At 37.1% G+C, this 18,260-nt stretch overlaps 1 protein-coding gene across 18 annotated transcripts in view; it reads left to right on the plus strand.

Moving 5' to 3' along the window:
- Window positions 1–18,260, plus strand: part of LOC137239486 (protein madd-4-like) — a 207,645-nt gene that overhangs the window by 121,088 nt on the left and 68,297 nt on the right. For 16 of the 18 annotated variants that reach the window (XM_067764819.1, XM_067764834.1, XM_067764833.1 and 13 more), the window contains 4 exons: window positions 11,186–12,354; window positions 12,470–12,548; window positions 13,539–13,641; window positions 16,675–16,815. In XM_067764819.1, the coding sequence (XP_067620920.1) occupies window positions 11,186–12,354; window positions 12,470–12,548; window positions 13,539–13,641; window positions 16,675–16,815 (1,492 nt within the window). The remainder of the gene's footprint in view (window positions 1–11,185; window positions 12,355–12,469; window positions 12,549–13,538; window positions 13,642–16,674; window positions 16,816–18,260) is intronic. The other 2 variants (XM_067764832.1, XM_067764835.1) reach the window with 2 other exon arrangements.

Below are 18,260 nucleotides of genomic sequence, written 5' to 3' on the forward strand. Positions count from 1 at the left end.
ATGCGAGATAATTGCCTTAATTGCTGCTTTGTTGACGCGGCTGCAGTTTAAACAATTTTCTTCCAGTGTTTCTACTGCTTTAGTTAAGGTTACCACTTCCGCTGGAAAAACGCTACAGTGATCTGACAGCTTGTAGTTAAGCTTCTACCTATGAACTTGTTTATTCTATGTGAGGTCCTCATGGACCGACCAGTTCAATCTAACCTAACCTACCTTATTGACATCTGGTCATCAAGGATGATGAAAGACGGGTAATTCGAAGCAATCGAAAATCACCCATCGACCAAGCTGTGATAGTCAGTGGCTAAAGAGGTAAAAGTCTGCGATCGGGAGTCCGAAATGGGGGCTGGTAACTGAAAAAAAACAAACAGCTATAAACGGTGGTCAAATATTGGTAGTTTGGTAATTGGCATTCAATCTTTGTTAACTTCAATGGTGGATAATCCTTTCCCAAAAAGCTGACCCAAAGTTTCCCTTCAATAAACAGTTGTTTTGTCATATATTTAGGTTATAATAAAGGGTTGAGAATTACATTTCCACTCACTGCCGAATGAAGTAAATTTGCTGGATATCGAGCACTTTCCATAGTTAAACCTGTGTTGTGCGTTTGTTTTTGGACAAACCTGTAATAATAAATGATACCTGCATGCTTCTAGGCGCCGCAATATTTGTGACGTCGTTAATTCCTACCATACCAAAGGTACTGGATTCAAGGCCCGCTTAAAGCAAAACCTTAATTTTTAGAAAGCACTTTTCCAATAAAAAAAAAAATCTTCTAAGCGGGGTCGCTCCTCGGCTGTAATTTTTCAAACAATCCGAATGTATTTCTTCTTCCGTTCGGTGTCTTTCAGTTCACCGTTTCACAGAACAAGAATAGCTCCACAGTTTTCAAAAGCCTTATCCATCGTGACCGGGTGAACAAATAACAATTTTACATTGCTTGGCTATAGAGATAGTCCACGAAGGTTTTCCGGAGCGCTATCGATATGATGGTCCCTTGGCAGACAAAGATTCGGAGAGTTCCGGAAATTGTCATTCATCCCAACCGCACTTCTCCTTCTGAGGAACTTGTGTTCGGCAGACCTCGCCTGTAAAATATACTTATGATAAGTTCATATTTGTACAGGATTTGCCTCGCTTAGGTGAAATTAACAGTTGCGTTAGAATGACACACAACTCTTATTCGAAACTAGTATTTTACAGACTAGTCCAGATGCTCCACTAGAGAGCACAGAAAATTACGTAGTTGGGAGTGTGAGTGAAAAGCGCAATGTTTACTAGGCAAGCGTTTGAACTCCAATATTTTTTTTGTCTTAACTCGTATATTATAATTGTGTTTGAGCAAAACTCGGCGCCAAAGTGATTTAATGGCACCGATGAGCTTCATTATTTGCCACAGCCAAACCGATCTATTTGAGACATAAAAAGGAAAGACATACAAACTAATTGGACTGAGTGATACATAATTTGTTATTTATATTTGTGGTTTACTTTTTTCGTTTATTTTTTCCTATTTTTCATGAAATCAATGTGCCTTTATTCCCCATCGACCCAGCAATCACTGGCAGACGCTTGCGAATACAAATAATGTTTGAAAAACAATAACAAATCAAATTGAGTTAATTGACAAACGAAAGTGACATATAAATCCAATATCTTGTGTTGGTTCCTTTTTTGCTTTCGGTTTTCCCACAATTAATTTCCTTACGCCCCTAATGTCCTTTTGCACTTTGTAGGTTAAGCATATTATTTGATATTTTTGTTGGCGTATATGGAAAACTATAGTTGGGAAACATTGCGCTGTCTCCGGCTAAATGTAATATTTTCTATCCATCATGACTGATTTTACCCGTTATTCTGCTTTCGAGGACATAAAACCATCGAATCAATCAGCTTACTTTCCTTCTATAATCAGCATACTTTCTTTCGCACTTGGGAACGCCTTTACATCAGATGCGTAGGCTATTCAAACAATCACATTAAGGGGAATAAAATTCCTTATTGAAGGTTGCTCTCGGAAAACTCCGTGTGCAGAGAGTATTTCGTGGAGAAAACGCGGGCATCGAAACTTTACTTGTTCTGCACTTTTCAATTCGATGGGATAGTTTGGACAGAAATAATCCTCCTCTATCATACGCTTATGCAAATGCTTCTTGAAACCGTCATGCGCACTCAATATCTGCGGGAGGTGGTCGTCGTGCTTCCGCCGATACCATACCTTTATATTCCGAACAAATGGGAAGGTCCAGTGCGCTTTCTTCAATTTTCCCACTGTTTTCGCCCGATTCCAAGCTGCTCAAGGACTGCCCTGCAGAATTTGTGGCCGTTACATCTCTTCAGACTTTAGCAGTGAGATTGTAGTGTATACATGTATGTGGGCATCGAAAAAGTATACTTCATTATGTTTAGACTGAAAAAGGTAGCATTGTAGCAGTAGAGATGAACTACTTGACCTAGTCTATCCAGCTCTCGTTTTATTACGTAGCACAACATTACATAAACATAGCATAATATGACAAAAATGAACACATGGCATAAAATAATAAAATATAACATAATGCGACATCACATAACCTAACATAACACATCATAGCATGACATAATATAACATAAACATAACATATCATAGCATAACATAATATCGTACGGGCGCCAAGCCTAAAAAATACTCACTGGAAGAAGCTACAGGCCTGCCAAAATACCGCCCTCAGAACCGCCACGGGTTGTCTTCTTATGTCCCCAGAACACCATCTAGGGAGAGAAATGAAATGCTAACCAAACAGTTCCTGTTGAATACCCAGAAACCTGGGGCTTAAGGAGTCATCTCCGTAAGCATTATGAGGAAATACGGCACCTGAGAACACAGCCGTATGAAGCTAAAAAACACAAGCAGGTCCTCAGTGCACACCACAAACAGGCGTCGGACCTCTATGCCAGGAATTGCCCGGTGAATCCTGTACTCAAAGAACAATACCCAAACTAGCAGAAGAGGAACGCACTCACCCTAGGGAAACGGGATACACTCTAGCTCAACTTCGACGCGTCTAACACACTTCTCATTATGGTCCACCCCTGTTAAAACAACAAGTTTCCTTGGACTCCCGTTAGAGGATATTGATGACAATTTGTGATCGGTCGCACCTTCTACTTTCTTTACTTTAGAGCATCGAACTTAAATTGTATGTAAACTAATTTGGTAGATGATATAAAAAAAAGAATCATTACAATCAATAAAACTCATAAGATTTATGTATTCTACTGTACGACCATTAACGGGCTACAAACCACAAACCAAACCGCACATTCTTACTGCTCTTACTCTTATTTATGTCGCTACTTCTTTGAATTGCCAGAATGCTGATATCATTTCTCCATGATCTGACAGAAAACTTACACATTTTTATTGTAAGTAACCATTTATTAGACGTCTCGCTTACTGTTTGGCTCACTGCAGGGTGCTTTTTTTTCTCATACGCGTCACACTGCCGTCATCTTTTGGCTTCTGTACATTCTTACATTTCATTCTACATACATTCACTGTGTTCTCTTGCCAACGAAGCGTATCTTTGAGCGCAAAGGCGAAAGTAGGTCGAATTTGAGTTGTTTGTGGTGGCTGTTTTGGATTACAGTGTGTGGTTTGCTTACGGCTATGAATACAATAAATTTTTTTCGCACCTTCTAGAGGGAAAGGGAGAAGCATACTTGATTATGGGCAGTCGTTCTACAGTTCGACTGGCGTTCCAATAAAAAAGACACTTTTCAGAGGAATATTATTTTGTTAGAAGGTCAACGATAGATTTTACTTTGTTGTTTTCGCTTTTAGTACTTTTTTTAGCGGCTATAGTGCCGTTTTTCTGTACAACGTTATGAATCCAATATTAATAATTAATACAAAATCAGGCATTAAAAGAGTCGTTGGTAGACACCAATAAGTTCTATCAGAGATTTGAAATTGCGCTTGTAATGCCTAAGTTCGCAGAGGCTGGTGATGTAAAGTGAACGCTTTTGTAACCTCCTGTTAACCACGATACCACTGAACCTTAAATTGCGGTCGTCTGTCGTAGTATAAGGATAGTGGGCTTGCCCGCCATACCAAAGGTCACAGTATCATGTGCTTGGGTATGCATTTTTACAGAAGAGACCCCGCCATATTATACCGTAAAAGGCTCATTCCCAAAAAAGCGTCTACTTTTGCACATAACGTTAGAAGTTATTAGTTGGTTACCGTGTTGCCCGGATACCAAAGACCCGTGCTCAAGAAGCGTAGGGGCATCTGAAACCAATTGGTGATGTTTTAGTATGGCTAGTCGGTGTTTCGTTCAAACCAATTGGTGCGGACATTGAATCTGCTGATATCTTTTGCTACTTCCTGAAGTTCCGATAGTAATGTAATGTAGTATATGTAACTGCCCATAGCTATAAACCTAGGGTGAGCTAGGGCTGGGCACTCACACAGGTAGTGCGCGACTTTTTCTCTGCTGACATCCTTGTCACAGCTCCTGCGAATGATGTTGAAAGGACCCATTATCTCAGAATGTAGGCCGAGCGGCCAGCGTCCGGAGATTGTGGCAGTGATTCCGCAATTTATTTTATTTCCTTAATCTATTTACTAGGTGCTCTGTTCTTTTGCTATAGTGATTGGGATAGTACCAGTTGGAGGCAGCTAACTTCTTGAATCTGTAATGTATTATTCTTTTGATTGATGTAAGTGGATAATGCATCTCGACTGCCTCCGCAGGATCCAGGGTGCTGCTTTTGAAATTCGTCTGCTTTCACGATGCCCTCAATGTTCCTATGACCAGGTATGCTTGAAGTAGGTCATCAAATTTCAGGGGAAGCGTTAAATAAATATAATCTAAAAAAAAACAAATACGAAGTCGTGAGATATTCTAAAATATTGTGACGAATACTAGCAAGACTAAGGGGTACTATCATCTCTAAGCCGATGCTAAGCAGTGACTTGTATGCACATCAATAATTCAATCATTATGTCTACATATATGTACGTACACGCAGCGGAGAAGCAACGCACAACCACATACATATATCGGAGATACTCCCGAAAGTATGCAATGGTTGTGCAAGTGTCGCTTACACATACAAGCGCATGGGGTTTGAGAGAAGCTATAAAATCATGCATCTGTAGTTACAGCTGAGTAATTTTATAGCTAATAACTAACTAGTAAGTTCTGGAAATATAAAAGCCTAGAAATATGCAAGGAGGAAAAACGCGAGGCACGAGAATCAGTTTTGATTAAGCAAGCTATAAGTTGTGAAGTATAAGTGTTATTGTGAAGTACTTTAATAAAGGCCATTTTCCATTATTGAATAGTGGAGTTATTTATTCAACAGTTTAGTGATTCGAACGTTACTAGAAAGCTGCAAATAAGGGGAATTGCACTAAATTCGTTACAATATGTTTACTCAACGGGATATATACAAAGATCGTGTCAGTGGTGACATCAATCAGCGAAATCGGCTGGATATTGCTGCAGATATGAATCACACAACTATACGTTGCATACTTTTAGACACGCGTTATATTCGTTAGATCCTAAAATAAGTATAAACTCGCTCCTAAAAATATACTACAATTTATCATTTTTCAATCCACTGTTCTTTCTGAGCGCATCATGCTTAAGCCTAGCTAAGCCTCCTTTGTGTTGCTTGAGATTTTCCACAAGCGGCAACTGTATTAGGCCAATTCCCGCGCGATAATAAACTTCTCTTGCGCTTGCTTAGTTTCTTTTCTTTTTCTGAATTATTTCACAGAGATATTTGCCAGTTTATTTGCCGCATGGCTTGTACAGACTTTGCGACGCGCCATAATGTCGCCAATGAGCCACTGTTACGCTTTCCGGCTATGATTAAAAGTATGAATGTAGATATGTTTGTGGAAATTGTTTCTTTTTAAATTTATTTGGGTGCAACATTGTTTGCTGGGAATAGCAATTTTAAATTTTTTTTTGTATTTCGTGAATTTGTTTTATACAAATTTGTTTTGGAAACCACAATAAATTATTTGCGCACTTTTTCAATTTATTTTTATACTCAGTTGAGCAGAGCTCACAGAGTATATTAAGTTTGATTGGATAACGGTTGGTTGTACATATATAAAGGAATCGAGATAGATATAGACTTCCATATATCAAAATAATCAGGATCGAAAAAAAATTTGATTGAGTCATGTCCGTCCGTCCGTCCGTCCGTTAACACGATAACTTGAGTAAATTTTGAGGTATCTTGATGAAATTTGGTATGTAGGTTCCTGAGCACTCATCTCAGATCGCTATTTAAAATGAACGATATCGGACTATAACCACGCCCACTTTTTCGATATCGAAAATTTCGAAAAACCGAAAAAGTGCGATAATTCATTACAAAAGACCGATACAGCGACGAAACTTGGTAGATGAGTTGAACTTATGACGCAGAATAGAAAATTAGTAAAATTTTGGAAAATGAGCGTGGCACCGCCCACTTTTAAAAGAAGGTAATTTAAAATTTTGCAAGCTGTAATTTGGCAGTCGTTGAAGATATCATTATGAAATTTGGCAGGAACGTTACTGCTATTACTATATGTACGCTTAATAAAAATTACCAAAATCGGAGAAGGACCACGCCCACTTTTAAAAAAAAATTTTTTTAAGTAAAATTTTAACAAAAAATTTAATATCTTTACAGTATATAAGTAAATTATGTCAACATTCAACTCCAGTAATGATATGGTGCAACAAAATACAAAAATAAAAGAAAATTTCAAAATGGGCGTGGCTCCGCCCTTTTTCATTTAATTTGTCTAGGATACTTTTAACGCCATAAGTCGAACAAAAATTAACCAATCCTTTTGAAATTTGGTAGGGGCATAGATTTTATGACGTTAACTGTTTTCTGTTAAAATGGGCGAAATCGGTTGATGCCACGCCCAGTTTTTATACACAGTCGTCCGTGTGTCCTTCCGCATGGCCGTTAACCCGATAACTTGTGCAAAAATCGACATATCTTTAATGAACTTAGTTCACGTGCTTACTTGAACTCACTTTATCTTGGTATGAAAAATGAACGAAATCCGACTATGACCACGCCCACTTTTTCGATATCGAAAATTACGAAAAATGAAAAAAATGCCATAATTCTATAACAAATACGAAAAAAGGGATGAAACATGGTAAGGTAATTGGATTGTTTTATTGACGCGAAATATAACTTTAGAAAAAACTTTATAAAATGGTTGTGACACCTACCATATTAAGTAGAAGAAAATGAAAAAGTTCTGCAGGGCGAAATAAAAAACACTTAAAATCTTGGCAGGTATTACATATATAAATAAATTAGCGGTATCCAGCAGATGATGTTCTGGGTCACCCTGGTCCACATTTTGGTCGATATCTGGAAAACGCCTTCACATATACAACTACCACCACTCCCTTTTAAAACTCTCATTAATACCTTTAATTTGATACCCATATCGTACAAACTCATTCTAGAGTCACCCCTGGTCCACATTTATGGCGATATCTCGAAAAGGCGTCCACCTATAGAACTAAGGCCCACTCCCTTTTAAAAATACGCATTAACACCTTTCATTTGATACCCATATCGTGCAAACAAAGTCTAGAGTCACCCCTGGTCCACATTTATTGCGATACCTCGAAAAGGCGTCCACCTATAGAACTAAGGCCCACTCCCTTTTAAAATACTCATTAACTCCTTTCGTTTGATACCCATATTGCACAAACGAATTCTAGAGTTACCCCTAGCCCACCCTTATGGCGATATCTCGAAAAGGCGACCACCTATACAACAACCACCACTCCCTTTTAAAACCCTCATTAATACCTTTAATTTGATACCATTATCGTACAAACATATTCTAGAGTCAACCCTGGTACACCTTTATGGCGATATTTCGAAACGGCATCCACCTATAGAACTAAGGCCCACTCCCTTTTAAAATACTCATTAACACCATTCGTTTGATGCCCATATTGTACAAACAAATTCTAGGGTCGCCCCTGGTCCACCTTTGTGGCGATATCTCGAAACGGCGTCCACCTATGGAACTAAGGATTACTCCCTTTTAAAATACTCATTAACACCTTTCATTTGATACCCATATCGTACAAACGCATTATAGTCACCCCTGGTCCACCTTTATGGCGATATCTCGAAAAGGCGACCACCTATACAACAACCAAACTCCCTTTTAAAACCCTCATTAATACCTTTAATTTGATACCCATATCGTACAAACGCATTCTAGAGTCAACCCTGGTCCACCTTTATGGCTATATCCCTAAATGGCGTCCACCTATAGAACTATGGCCCACTCCCTCATAAAATACTCTTTAATGCCTTTCATTTGATACACATATCATACAAGCACATTCCAGGGTTTCCCTCGGTTCATTTTCCTACATGGTTATTTTCCCTTATGCTGTCACCATAGCTCTCAACTGAGTATGTAATGTTCGGTTACACCCGAACTTAACCTTCCTTACTTGTTATTTTTTCTGTTGCTAATAAAATTTAATAATTCAGAATTTTATTACAATTGTACTATGACAATGAGATTGTGGATTTTTCTTACGCTCAACTTAGCTGAAAGTTTATAAATACATGACATTTAAATTGAATATACATAAATGGAATTTGTGAGTGAAGTTTTTGTTGAGGTTTTTTTTTACTCTTTCTGCGCTTAAAGCACTCTCGTTGAATTTTAATGCATTTGTTTGGGCTTGAGCGACAAATAAGGTACTAAAATCTTTTCATGAAGAGAAATTACCGGTATCCAAATAACTATCCGGTCCTTAGGTAATCGGCTCCAAATAAATATCCGGTAACTAACAGTAACCGATTCCGAAAAATAACTAATATCCAAGGTATTAACAGCAAGTAACCAATGATAAAAAATATTCAAAGAAAGAGGCGGTTTCTAAACAGTACCTGGTTTCAAAAAAGTAGCAGGTGTGAAAAAAGTACCCATTTCCAAAAAAGTTGCCGGTTTCAAAAAAGTACCCATGAATAAAAAAACGTACCAGGTTTCACAATAGCAACCGGTTTCAAAAAAAGGAGCCGGTTTCAGAAGAGTTACCATTTTCAACAAGGTTTCATATTTCGAAATAGTACCCGATTTCAAAAACGTAGCCGGTTTCAGAAGAGTACCCATTTTCAATAAGGTTTCAGATTTTGATATAATACCCGATTTCAAAAAAGTTGCAGGTTGCTAATAAGTACTCGGTTTAAAAAAAGTACCTGGTTTCAAAAAATAACCTATGCCAAAAATTACCCGAATCAAAAAAGTACCCGTTTTCAAGTAAGTACCGAGCTCAAAAAGTAACCGGTTTCAAAGAAATACACGGTTTGAAAAAAGTAGCCGGTTTAAGAAAAGTACCCATTTTCAGCAAGGCACGAAGCCGGTTAGAAGGAAGTACTCATTTTCAAAAAAGTTGCCTTTTTCAGAAAAGTTCAGTTCCCGTCTTCAAAAATACTCGAACTCAACAAGTAAGGGGTGCTAGAAATATTGTTCCGTGGCAATATAATAATCGAAGTATAGTGCCAAAAAGGAAAAATGTCCGGTTCTAGTTCCTACGCAAAAAGTTCCTTAAAAGTACCCGATACCAAAAAAGTGTTCAACTGCCAATAGAACTCAAGTACCGGCTCGAAAAACCTAACCAGAGCTTGCAAAAAATTCAAAAAAAGAAATGTGAAAATGTGTCCGGTTTCAAAAAAGCAGGTGGCTCCAAAATTTAACCGATTTCAAAAAATGTTATCGGGCTTAAAAAAGTTACGCGGTTACTGGTTCCCAAAAATTACCGCTTCCAAAAAAATAACGCATTCCAATAAAATAACCGTGCTACGGTTAAGGTGGAAACTGTTTCCAGTACTTTTTACTTTTTGTTTGAGTTTTATGTACTGACCGGTATATTTAAGGCCTCACAGTGAGATTCTCCGACTGTGGGGCGCCTTTCCTCATTTAAAGCTCCTTGACTACTCTAACGCAAATGGGCTAGAAATCCATCTTCTCAGTTACTGAGGAGTATGACCCTACCCTGGGATAGGTCGCCAAGTGTCTCTTCTACCCTATTTCGTTGTTGGGCGAAGAGTTCGCAATCGAAGATGGTGTGGCGTAAATCGTCTATGTTACCGGGGTGCAAAGGGTTTGGGTTTTTAATGAAGGTATTTATGGCAGTTACCATGTTAAAAATTAAGTCACTATAAAAAGGTCAGTTTACTACCTAGTCTCCAAATTTTTCGTTAAACTGTGTGTTTCTATTTGCTGGTTTCCAACCTGGCGTCGCATCTTCGGCTTCTCCGCCTGTAATCGTTGACTTTCTTTACCCGTGAGTGGTTTCGCGCGTTAGATATTGGTCTCTGAGGTAGTCCCCTCAGATTTCCAGCTTATATTGCGGACCCCTGAAAGAGCATGCTAGTGTCTCAAGTATGTTGTTCCACTTGGTTTATTTAAAAGCAGTCATCCTGCGTGACCAGCAACTCTTTGGGTCTTGCTCCTGGCACGCTATCTCGGCTGCGTCTATCAATGTTGCTTTGGCATTTATTATGGAGTGCCCGCACTGTAAACCATGCTATGGGCGAGGCATTCCTTTCCCGTCCTTTATTGCCTTCTAAGGCTCTCCATCAATTTGCCTGCGGTATGTAACATGCACAGTGGCCGGTAATTCGATGTGGGTAACATTTGCCCTGCGGAATATGAACTCCCCATGATGTCTTCCATCTGGTAAGGAAAGTTTCTTCTTCGAGACATTAATCTCAAAATACTTACCGATTTCACTACGGTGACCAGTCAAATACCAATCTCCTGTCAAAAAAAGTAATCGGTTGTCAATAATGTATTGGGTTTCGATTTCGTTTTTAGAAAATTTATCAGTTTCACAACAAGAAAAGAATTCAAAAAATATTAGTTTGGGATTTAAATTACTAAAAAGGAGATATGGACTATTTGCAAGTGTTCATATACCCTGGGATGCGTTTCACAGCTTCAATATAGCTAATCGGAGGCTGCTACATCCAGGCGCTGTATCGAGAGCACAAATCCAGGTTAAATAGTTGAATGTGACAGTGTTTATACCCTCATTCTAAGTTTAGTATGTCTACATAATTCTCCGTATAAGAACTCCTAGATCTCCTTCATCTCACTGGCTCTTTCATTATCTTTTCATTTCAGCTTCGTTAAGGACATCGAATGGTCACCATGTAGCGTGACTTGCGGCGAAGGCGTGCGTCGTCGCGTCTTTCGCTGTAAAGTCTTTCTCGAATACTCCCAGACCATTGTTACCGTCAATGACTCTCTCTGCGAAGGCATCAAACCACACGACGAAGTTCAACGCTGCGTTCAAGAAGCCTGTATGTTACCATCACGTCACTATGAAGATCAATATTTACGCGACTCAATCAAAGTAGGTGTCTCTGAACCTGGTAAAACATATGTATGGCGCGAACAAGGTTACACTTCGTGTAGCGCCAGTTGTTTGGGTGGAGTTGAAGAGCTTATAATACATTGTGTACGCGAGGATAATGGCCGTGTGGTTTCACCATTCTTGTGTCCAGCCGAAACAAAACCTGAAGCGCGCGTACGCACATGCAACGATCGGCCATGCCCACCACGTTGGAATTACTCTGATTACACACCCTGTTCGAAATCGTGCGGTATTGGCATCAAAACACGCGAAGTGCAATGCATACACGAAGTAACGCGCGGCGGCGACAACACAATGGTTGTACCGAATAGCATGTGCCCGCAGCCACCACCTGCTGATCGCCAATATTGTAATGTGCTCGACTGTCCGGTGCGTTGGGAAGTGGGTGAGTGGTCAAAATGCTCGCATACCTGCGGTTATGGCATTAAAGAGCGTAAAGTGGACTGCAAACAGATAATGGCGCAAGAGCATAAAATCGAACGTCCCGAGTCAATGTGTCCGAGCGCAAAACCGCCAGATAAAAAGCCTTGCAATGTAAAACCCTGTCCGTTGGAGGATCCCAAACCTGTTATACAAGTAACCAATACCACGCATATACAACATGATCCGAAGAAGTCCAAAATTACGCTCAAAGTTGGTGGTGCTGCTGTCGTTTTCTTTGGCACTCAAGTAAAAATAAAATGCCCCGTCAAACGCTACAATCGTACCAAGATAAAGTGGAGTAAAGATCATAAGCCATTGACGCGTTCAAGAAAGTTTAAAGTGTCTAAGAAGGGCGCATTGCGTATATTGGATATTACTTTCCGGGATGCTGGTGTATATTCGTGTCATGCGGGACATAGCTCTGCGGATATCGCTATAGAAGTGAAAGCGAAACCTGGACAACAGGCTGAGGAGCTCAAAATGCAGGAATCAGGTGCGTAAAAACTTAAATTCTGACCATCTTGAGAAGTTATCTTTTTATTGTTTCATATCCACTTACACTCTTATAAATCGGCCTCCATTTTGTATTTTATAATTTTTTTTTTCAGAACGTTTGGTTCGAGAACGCGATGGTACGGACGCCTTAACCTCGGCAGATATGACCACGGATGGAGATAACACAAATAGGTAATTCAATTTAAAATACACATTACCCATTATAAGAAATTATTTAAAGAACCCAAAAGTATTCGCGGCACTCTATTCTCCTTTGTTTTTAGTGTTCCCAAGAGGAGCCTTATCTTCTTTCTCTTCCTGTCGCATTGCTTCGACCCATCAAATAGGTGCGATCACTTACAAAATTGTTAGTAATATTCTCTATTGGATGTCAACTGGAACCTGTAGTCTCAGAAAGGTTGGGCCGAAGAGACATATGTGTTAGAGGCGTTGGTTCCACTTTACAATTAAAAAGATGATTGGTGTCAGGTGGATACACATTTTATGTAAGACATATGTTGCATATGTCGGGGTTGATTCTGGATAAGTAGGAGTTAAACCTATTACAGTATCCAGATCCAAGTTGTGCCAAAATGACGCGCTTCTTCCAGAGCAGTCTGCTTTCTTCTACTACAAGTTCTGAGAACGGCGTTCGCTGGGCACTTATCAGCACAAAATTGTGAGTGTGTGGGCATGAGGCTGGATCTTTTCATGCTTTTTTAATTGGCTGAAATTTTGTTTATCGGATTTCGCCGTGGTGCTTACAGTAATGTCCCCTTATATACCTAGATGGAGCTGCATCAATGAGTTGTAATTTAAGATGCGCAGTTTCTCAGATTTTCAGAAACTCTTAACTCACAAACTTGTTTGTCTCCTTTTTGAGCAGCTTTCCCGTCTCAATGAGTAGATGATGTTCTGTCGATATAAGAAGAAATTTCGTGTCAGTGCTGTGCACAGTATCTTGACAGGCCTGCAGTTTCCTCCAATTGCTTTATTTTAGGCTTGGCTGACACTGTACTTCGATCGTCAGGCTCGTAGACGTAAAATCTAAATTACTGATAATCCTAGCCGATCTAATAATATGAATCATATGCTATGATAGAGGAAAGGACCGTACTCTTATTTATTAGCTCAGTTTGCTAGTCTAAATAATAAACAAAGTGTTCTTTTTTTTACTTTTAGCTCCCAAACCACACGTCGTAAACAGCAAAGTGCACGTGAACGTAATCGAAGACCAAAAAATGATGATGCGCATAATGTGGAAGGCAATATAATGGAGAATGAGGTGAGTACATACATAGTTCCACATATCCTATAAATATATAAATATATCTATAAGAATGTACATATGTCCGATGGACTAAACGTGAGTGAAAGAGCAGCTGCAATGAACTTCGAGTTTAAACCAAATCTGAATATTGTCACAGATATTTTGTGTAAGCTAAAAATATAAAACGCTGTGTACTTAACCAAAAAAAAAAAAACCAACAACAAAACTGCTGCTTAACTTTAATTCGAGTATGTGATTTGCCCAACTCCTTCGTTTTGAAGATTTTCGAAATAAAATGGAGGATTAGTTGCTTTGCTAGACACCACATCAAAGAGTGGACTTGAGCAGCGATACAAAAATACCCTATCTGTATATGTATTTATTTGTGTGCACATATGTACATATATACAACTCAACTCTAGGTACTTGTATACGCACAGTGTACGGTTTTGAGATGCAGAAGTGTGACAAGTTTTTTTTATAGCGAAGAACATCTGAAACAACCTTCAAAAAAAAAAAATATTTAAAAATCAGTTGGAACATTGAAAGATCTATAACTTTGTTAGACTAAAATTGGTTGGGCAACAAAACCGCATACCCAAAAAAAATCTGCGAAAAAATATCTCTTATTTTCGAATAATTCTGAAAACGTTCTTCAGTAGTTTCAATAACAAAATTGCTTCATATGGCTATTGGTTTCTTTGGATCTCTGAAACCAAAAAAAATGTTGGAAACTTAAAAAAAAACTTACAAAAAAAAATTATTTTGAATGTAAGCTTTTCTGAATTTTCTTAAACATACCATTAAAATTTTTGTAGCTTTTGAAAAACTTGGCGAATTTTTTTAAATAAATAATTTTGAAAAAAAAATAATAATAATAACTATGAAAAATACCAAAAAAATTATGTGTGCATTATCAATTTTTCTGAGATTTCTTTAAAATACTTTTAAACTTGAATTTTTTTTATAATTAATAATTGTATTTTTTTATTTATAAAAATATTATTTTTTCTTTTGGTAATAAAACCTTTAAATAAAATACTATTTTTTTATAAACAAAACTCTCTTTAGCTCTGGGTTTTTTGGACATTGGAATAAATTTCCTATTTTAAAAATAAAAAAATTAAACCATACTTTTAAAATTTAAAAACAAAAAGAATCCTAAAATTCTCAAATTTTTGTGAAATACGTTTGGAATGATAAAGAGTTTTTTAAAGTTTTGAAAAACTTGCAGATTAAAAAAAATGGCCAAAAAGAAATAAAAACTATAAACTATTATCCTAATATTTTTAACTATTAACTAATATTTTATTATTAACACTTTTTTTGAAGTTTTGAAAAAACGTTAAAACAATTTTTTAAATGTCTAAATAAGTTTTTGAAAAGAAATAAAAATTGGATTTTCTGATAAAATTTTCCTTTTCTCGAAATCATAAAATTAAGTAATTTTTTAAAGGAAAAAGTTGTTTGTTCACGTTTTTACAATATTTATAAAAATGGTTCAAAATTTTTCCGAAATCGGTAGTTTTCGCAATTTTTGAAAAGCTACGAAATTTTCTTTATAAATAGAATTTAGAAATTAAAAAAAAATTTCCTATTTTCAAATACACATAAGTATATGTACACATACATATATGTATCTTCTAATAAATTCTCAAAATTTTTTGTTTGATTTCCTAAAATTTTTTTTTAATACTTTTTGAAGTTTTGAAAAAATTACCAAAATTTTTTTAACAACATTTATAAAATTTGTTTCTAGTGCTCAGAAGATACAATTCAAAGTTGCAATTGTTATTCAGAAAATTGAATGGAAATTCTTAATAAAGTTATAATTTTCTAAGTATTAAATGAAAGTTTTGACGTCAAATCGAGTTATTAGGTACTTTGAAATAATATGACTATATTCATTAAGAAGTTTGATCAAGAAATGTTAAAAAAAGACTATAGCAAAAAAATTTATTTATAACCACTTCTTATTTTATAAACATTTCTCCAAAATATTACATTTTTTCCACACGCCATCTTAAAATCGTCCACTGTGCCATGACGCTTTCTATTCCAACGTCGAGTCACATCTGTCGAGTCACAACTGAATGTAGTATTACAGATTTTCGTTGATATTTTTGTCAACAATGTTTATCAACTTTTCGTAATTTGATAGTTTTCCTCTTCGTTTGCACGAGCAATGCAATTCACCTACCTTGCCGTACCCCACCACCGTAACACTTGACTTGGTGCCCAAAGGATATGCGCTGCATTGGCTTTGTTGTAGGGCGCGCACTGTTGCATGTGCTGGAATGTTGGATTACATTTATAATAAGATTTTGCCCAAATTCAGTTTAAACGAATTGAAAGCGGGGGAGAGGGCGGCAAGTATGAAAGCAAACAAGGAAGCATGAAAGCAAGACAGTGTGTAAACAATCAAATAAGGACGCGCGCATATCCTTGCTCAGGGTCGACGAATGAATTCAGAACAATTGCAAGAACAAATCGCATTATTCGTTTGTATTATTATTATTGTTGTTGTAGTTGTGAGCGTTCAAATATGAAATTGTATACAATATTTATGTTGCTTAACTGATTTTCTACAACTCGTTTTGTGAATGGTTGACTTTTCGCTTTTATTTGAAGAGAACGTAATTTATTTGTTTTGGTGCTTTTTTGTTGATATTTTGCTTTGGCTATGTGAGCGTAAACCATGATACAAAAAATTTATCATGGCGTAAACATATTTTGAGGAAATTTTGTAATATTTGATTTTCTGATTTAAAATTTCATTCTAATTTTTTGTCACAGTAAAAAAGTTTCATTTCACAAATTATCTTTTCAAATCATCATACTCATTTCTAGACGAGAAACTACATTTTCTGATTTCTTTTTGAACGGTTGAACGTTTTCTACTCTCGTTTTATGAAAAATAAAATAAAAACAACAAAAGTATCTATTCCAACTAATTGCTTACAAATAAATTGTCTATTTTCATCTTATTTCTACTTCTTCTCTCGCTACCTCTTCGCACTCCTACCAATTCTTCGCCTCAACGCTTAGCAGTCGCAGTTAGTACAGCAGGTCGGTGATGATAACAACAGCGGTGGCTCTACGAAATCCTCAAGCGCTAGCAATGGCGGTAGTCGCACCAATATTTTACTTGCTATGCCATATTTTCAGGCGCTACTCAGCAATTTGCAGGTGAGCTGCTCTAACCAAAAGAAGTGGATGTTATAATGTGTATTGTGGAAGAGCAATACAATTAGTGACCAAGTTGAAGAAAATACCTTAATCCGGTTAAACTGTCAGTCCAAACGGCATACAAATTGACAGCGTCACAGCTTAAAAGTATGCAGCTGTCTATCTGCAAAGTTTATGTTGCTCGTGCGCTTACAATTTAACCGGCAATTTAGAAGTGAAAACATGAAAACAGGAATGACGACAACATAAAATAAACCAAATGCCACCGGCTTTTGGTTTTCATTGTTATTGTTGTTTTCTTGTTCCGCTCTTCTACTGGTCACTCACATAACTTCCTACTTCTGGTAAATTACACATTATTGTTGTAAATAAATATTTGTTTCTCGTTCATTTAATTGTTCTGGTTCTCTTTGTTTGTTAGATCATTCGTTTACTTGTTTGTTCATTCATTCGTTGGTAGGTTAGTTCGTCTGTGACTTTGTTTGTTTGTTCATTTGTAAGTTCATTCATTTGTTAGTTCGTTCATTTCTACGTTCGTTCGTTTGTTAGTTCATTCATTTGTTGATTTGTTTATTCCTTGTTTCACATTTCGTTTTTTTTTGCCTTCACTTATTCTTTAATATACTTGCCTTGGCGTTTGTTGTTATTGTGGCTGTTCGTCATTGCATTGCATTATGTGCATTGTGTATATCACCATCATATGATTCATCGTTGTATATACATAAATACTTAGATACTTAGTGACAGATTTGCCTGCTTACATCTGTACAAATATTTTGGTTCATTTCCAGCGAGTTTTGTTGGTTTTAGAACCAACATTTTTAGTTGCAAATTTTAAATGTTTTTTGAGCTTTTAATTTCAAGATTGTGATTTTTATGGATATGTTTTCATGCATCATAAATTTGTATGTGTCTTAGATGGACACATCTGTAATACCTTTTAGCTGTGTATTGTTTAATGTAAAAATGTATTATTATATTTATGAATTAGCAAAATAATGCTATATACTCACACACTTTCCAGATTGTATAGAGATCGGTCTCCAGCTGGTACTCCTTGAACACATGCAATATATACTTATAATTAAGGTAAGAGAAGAACAGAGGGCCTGCTCGATATGTCAAGAAAGAAATATTTAGGATCAATGCCAAAATCACGAGACACCCGCCGTTTGGCCTACATGCTGCGAGAATGGTAATCCATTTTAACAGCATTTGTAGGAGCTACGGCGGAGAGGGAAGCAGAGAAATAGTCGTGCGCTACCCCTGAGGGTGCCTAGCTCTAGGTTTCAAACTATGAGCAGTTATATATCATCGGAATTTCAAAAAGTGGCTGAATGCTTCGTGAAAGACAGCTTCTTTGGCCGAACCGAATGGTTTGAGGACATAAAAGCCCTACTAAAACAGTTGCAATTCGTTTCAGGAAAAAGTAGGCTCGAGTTCTT

Source organism: Eurosta solidaginis, chromosome 2 (genome assembly GCF_040869045.1).
Source record: "Eurosta solidaginis isolate ZX-2024a chromosome 2, ASM4086904v1, whole genome shotgun sequence".
Lineage (NCBI taxonomy): Eukaryota > Metazoa > Arthropoda > Insecta > Diptera > Tephritidae > Eurosta > Eurosta solidaginis.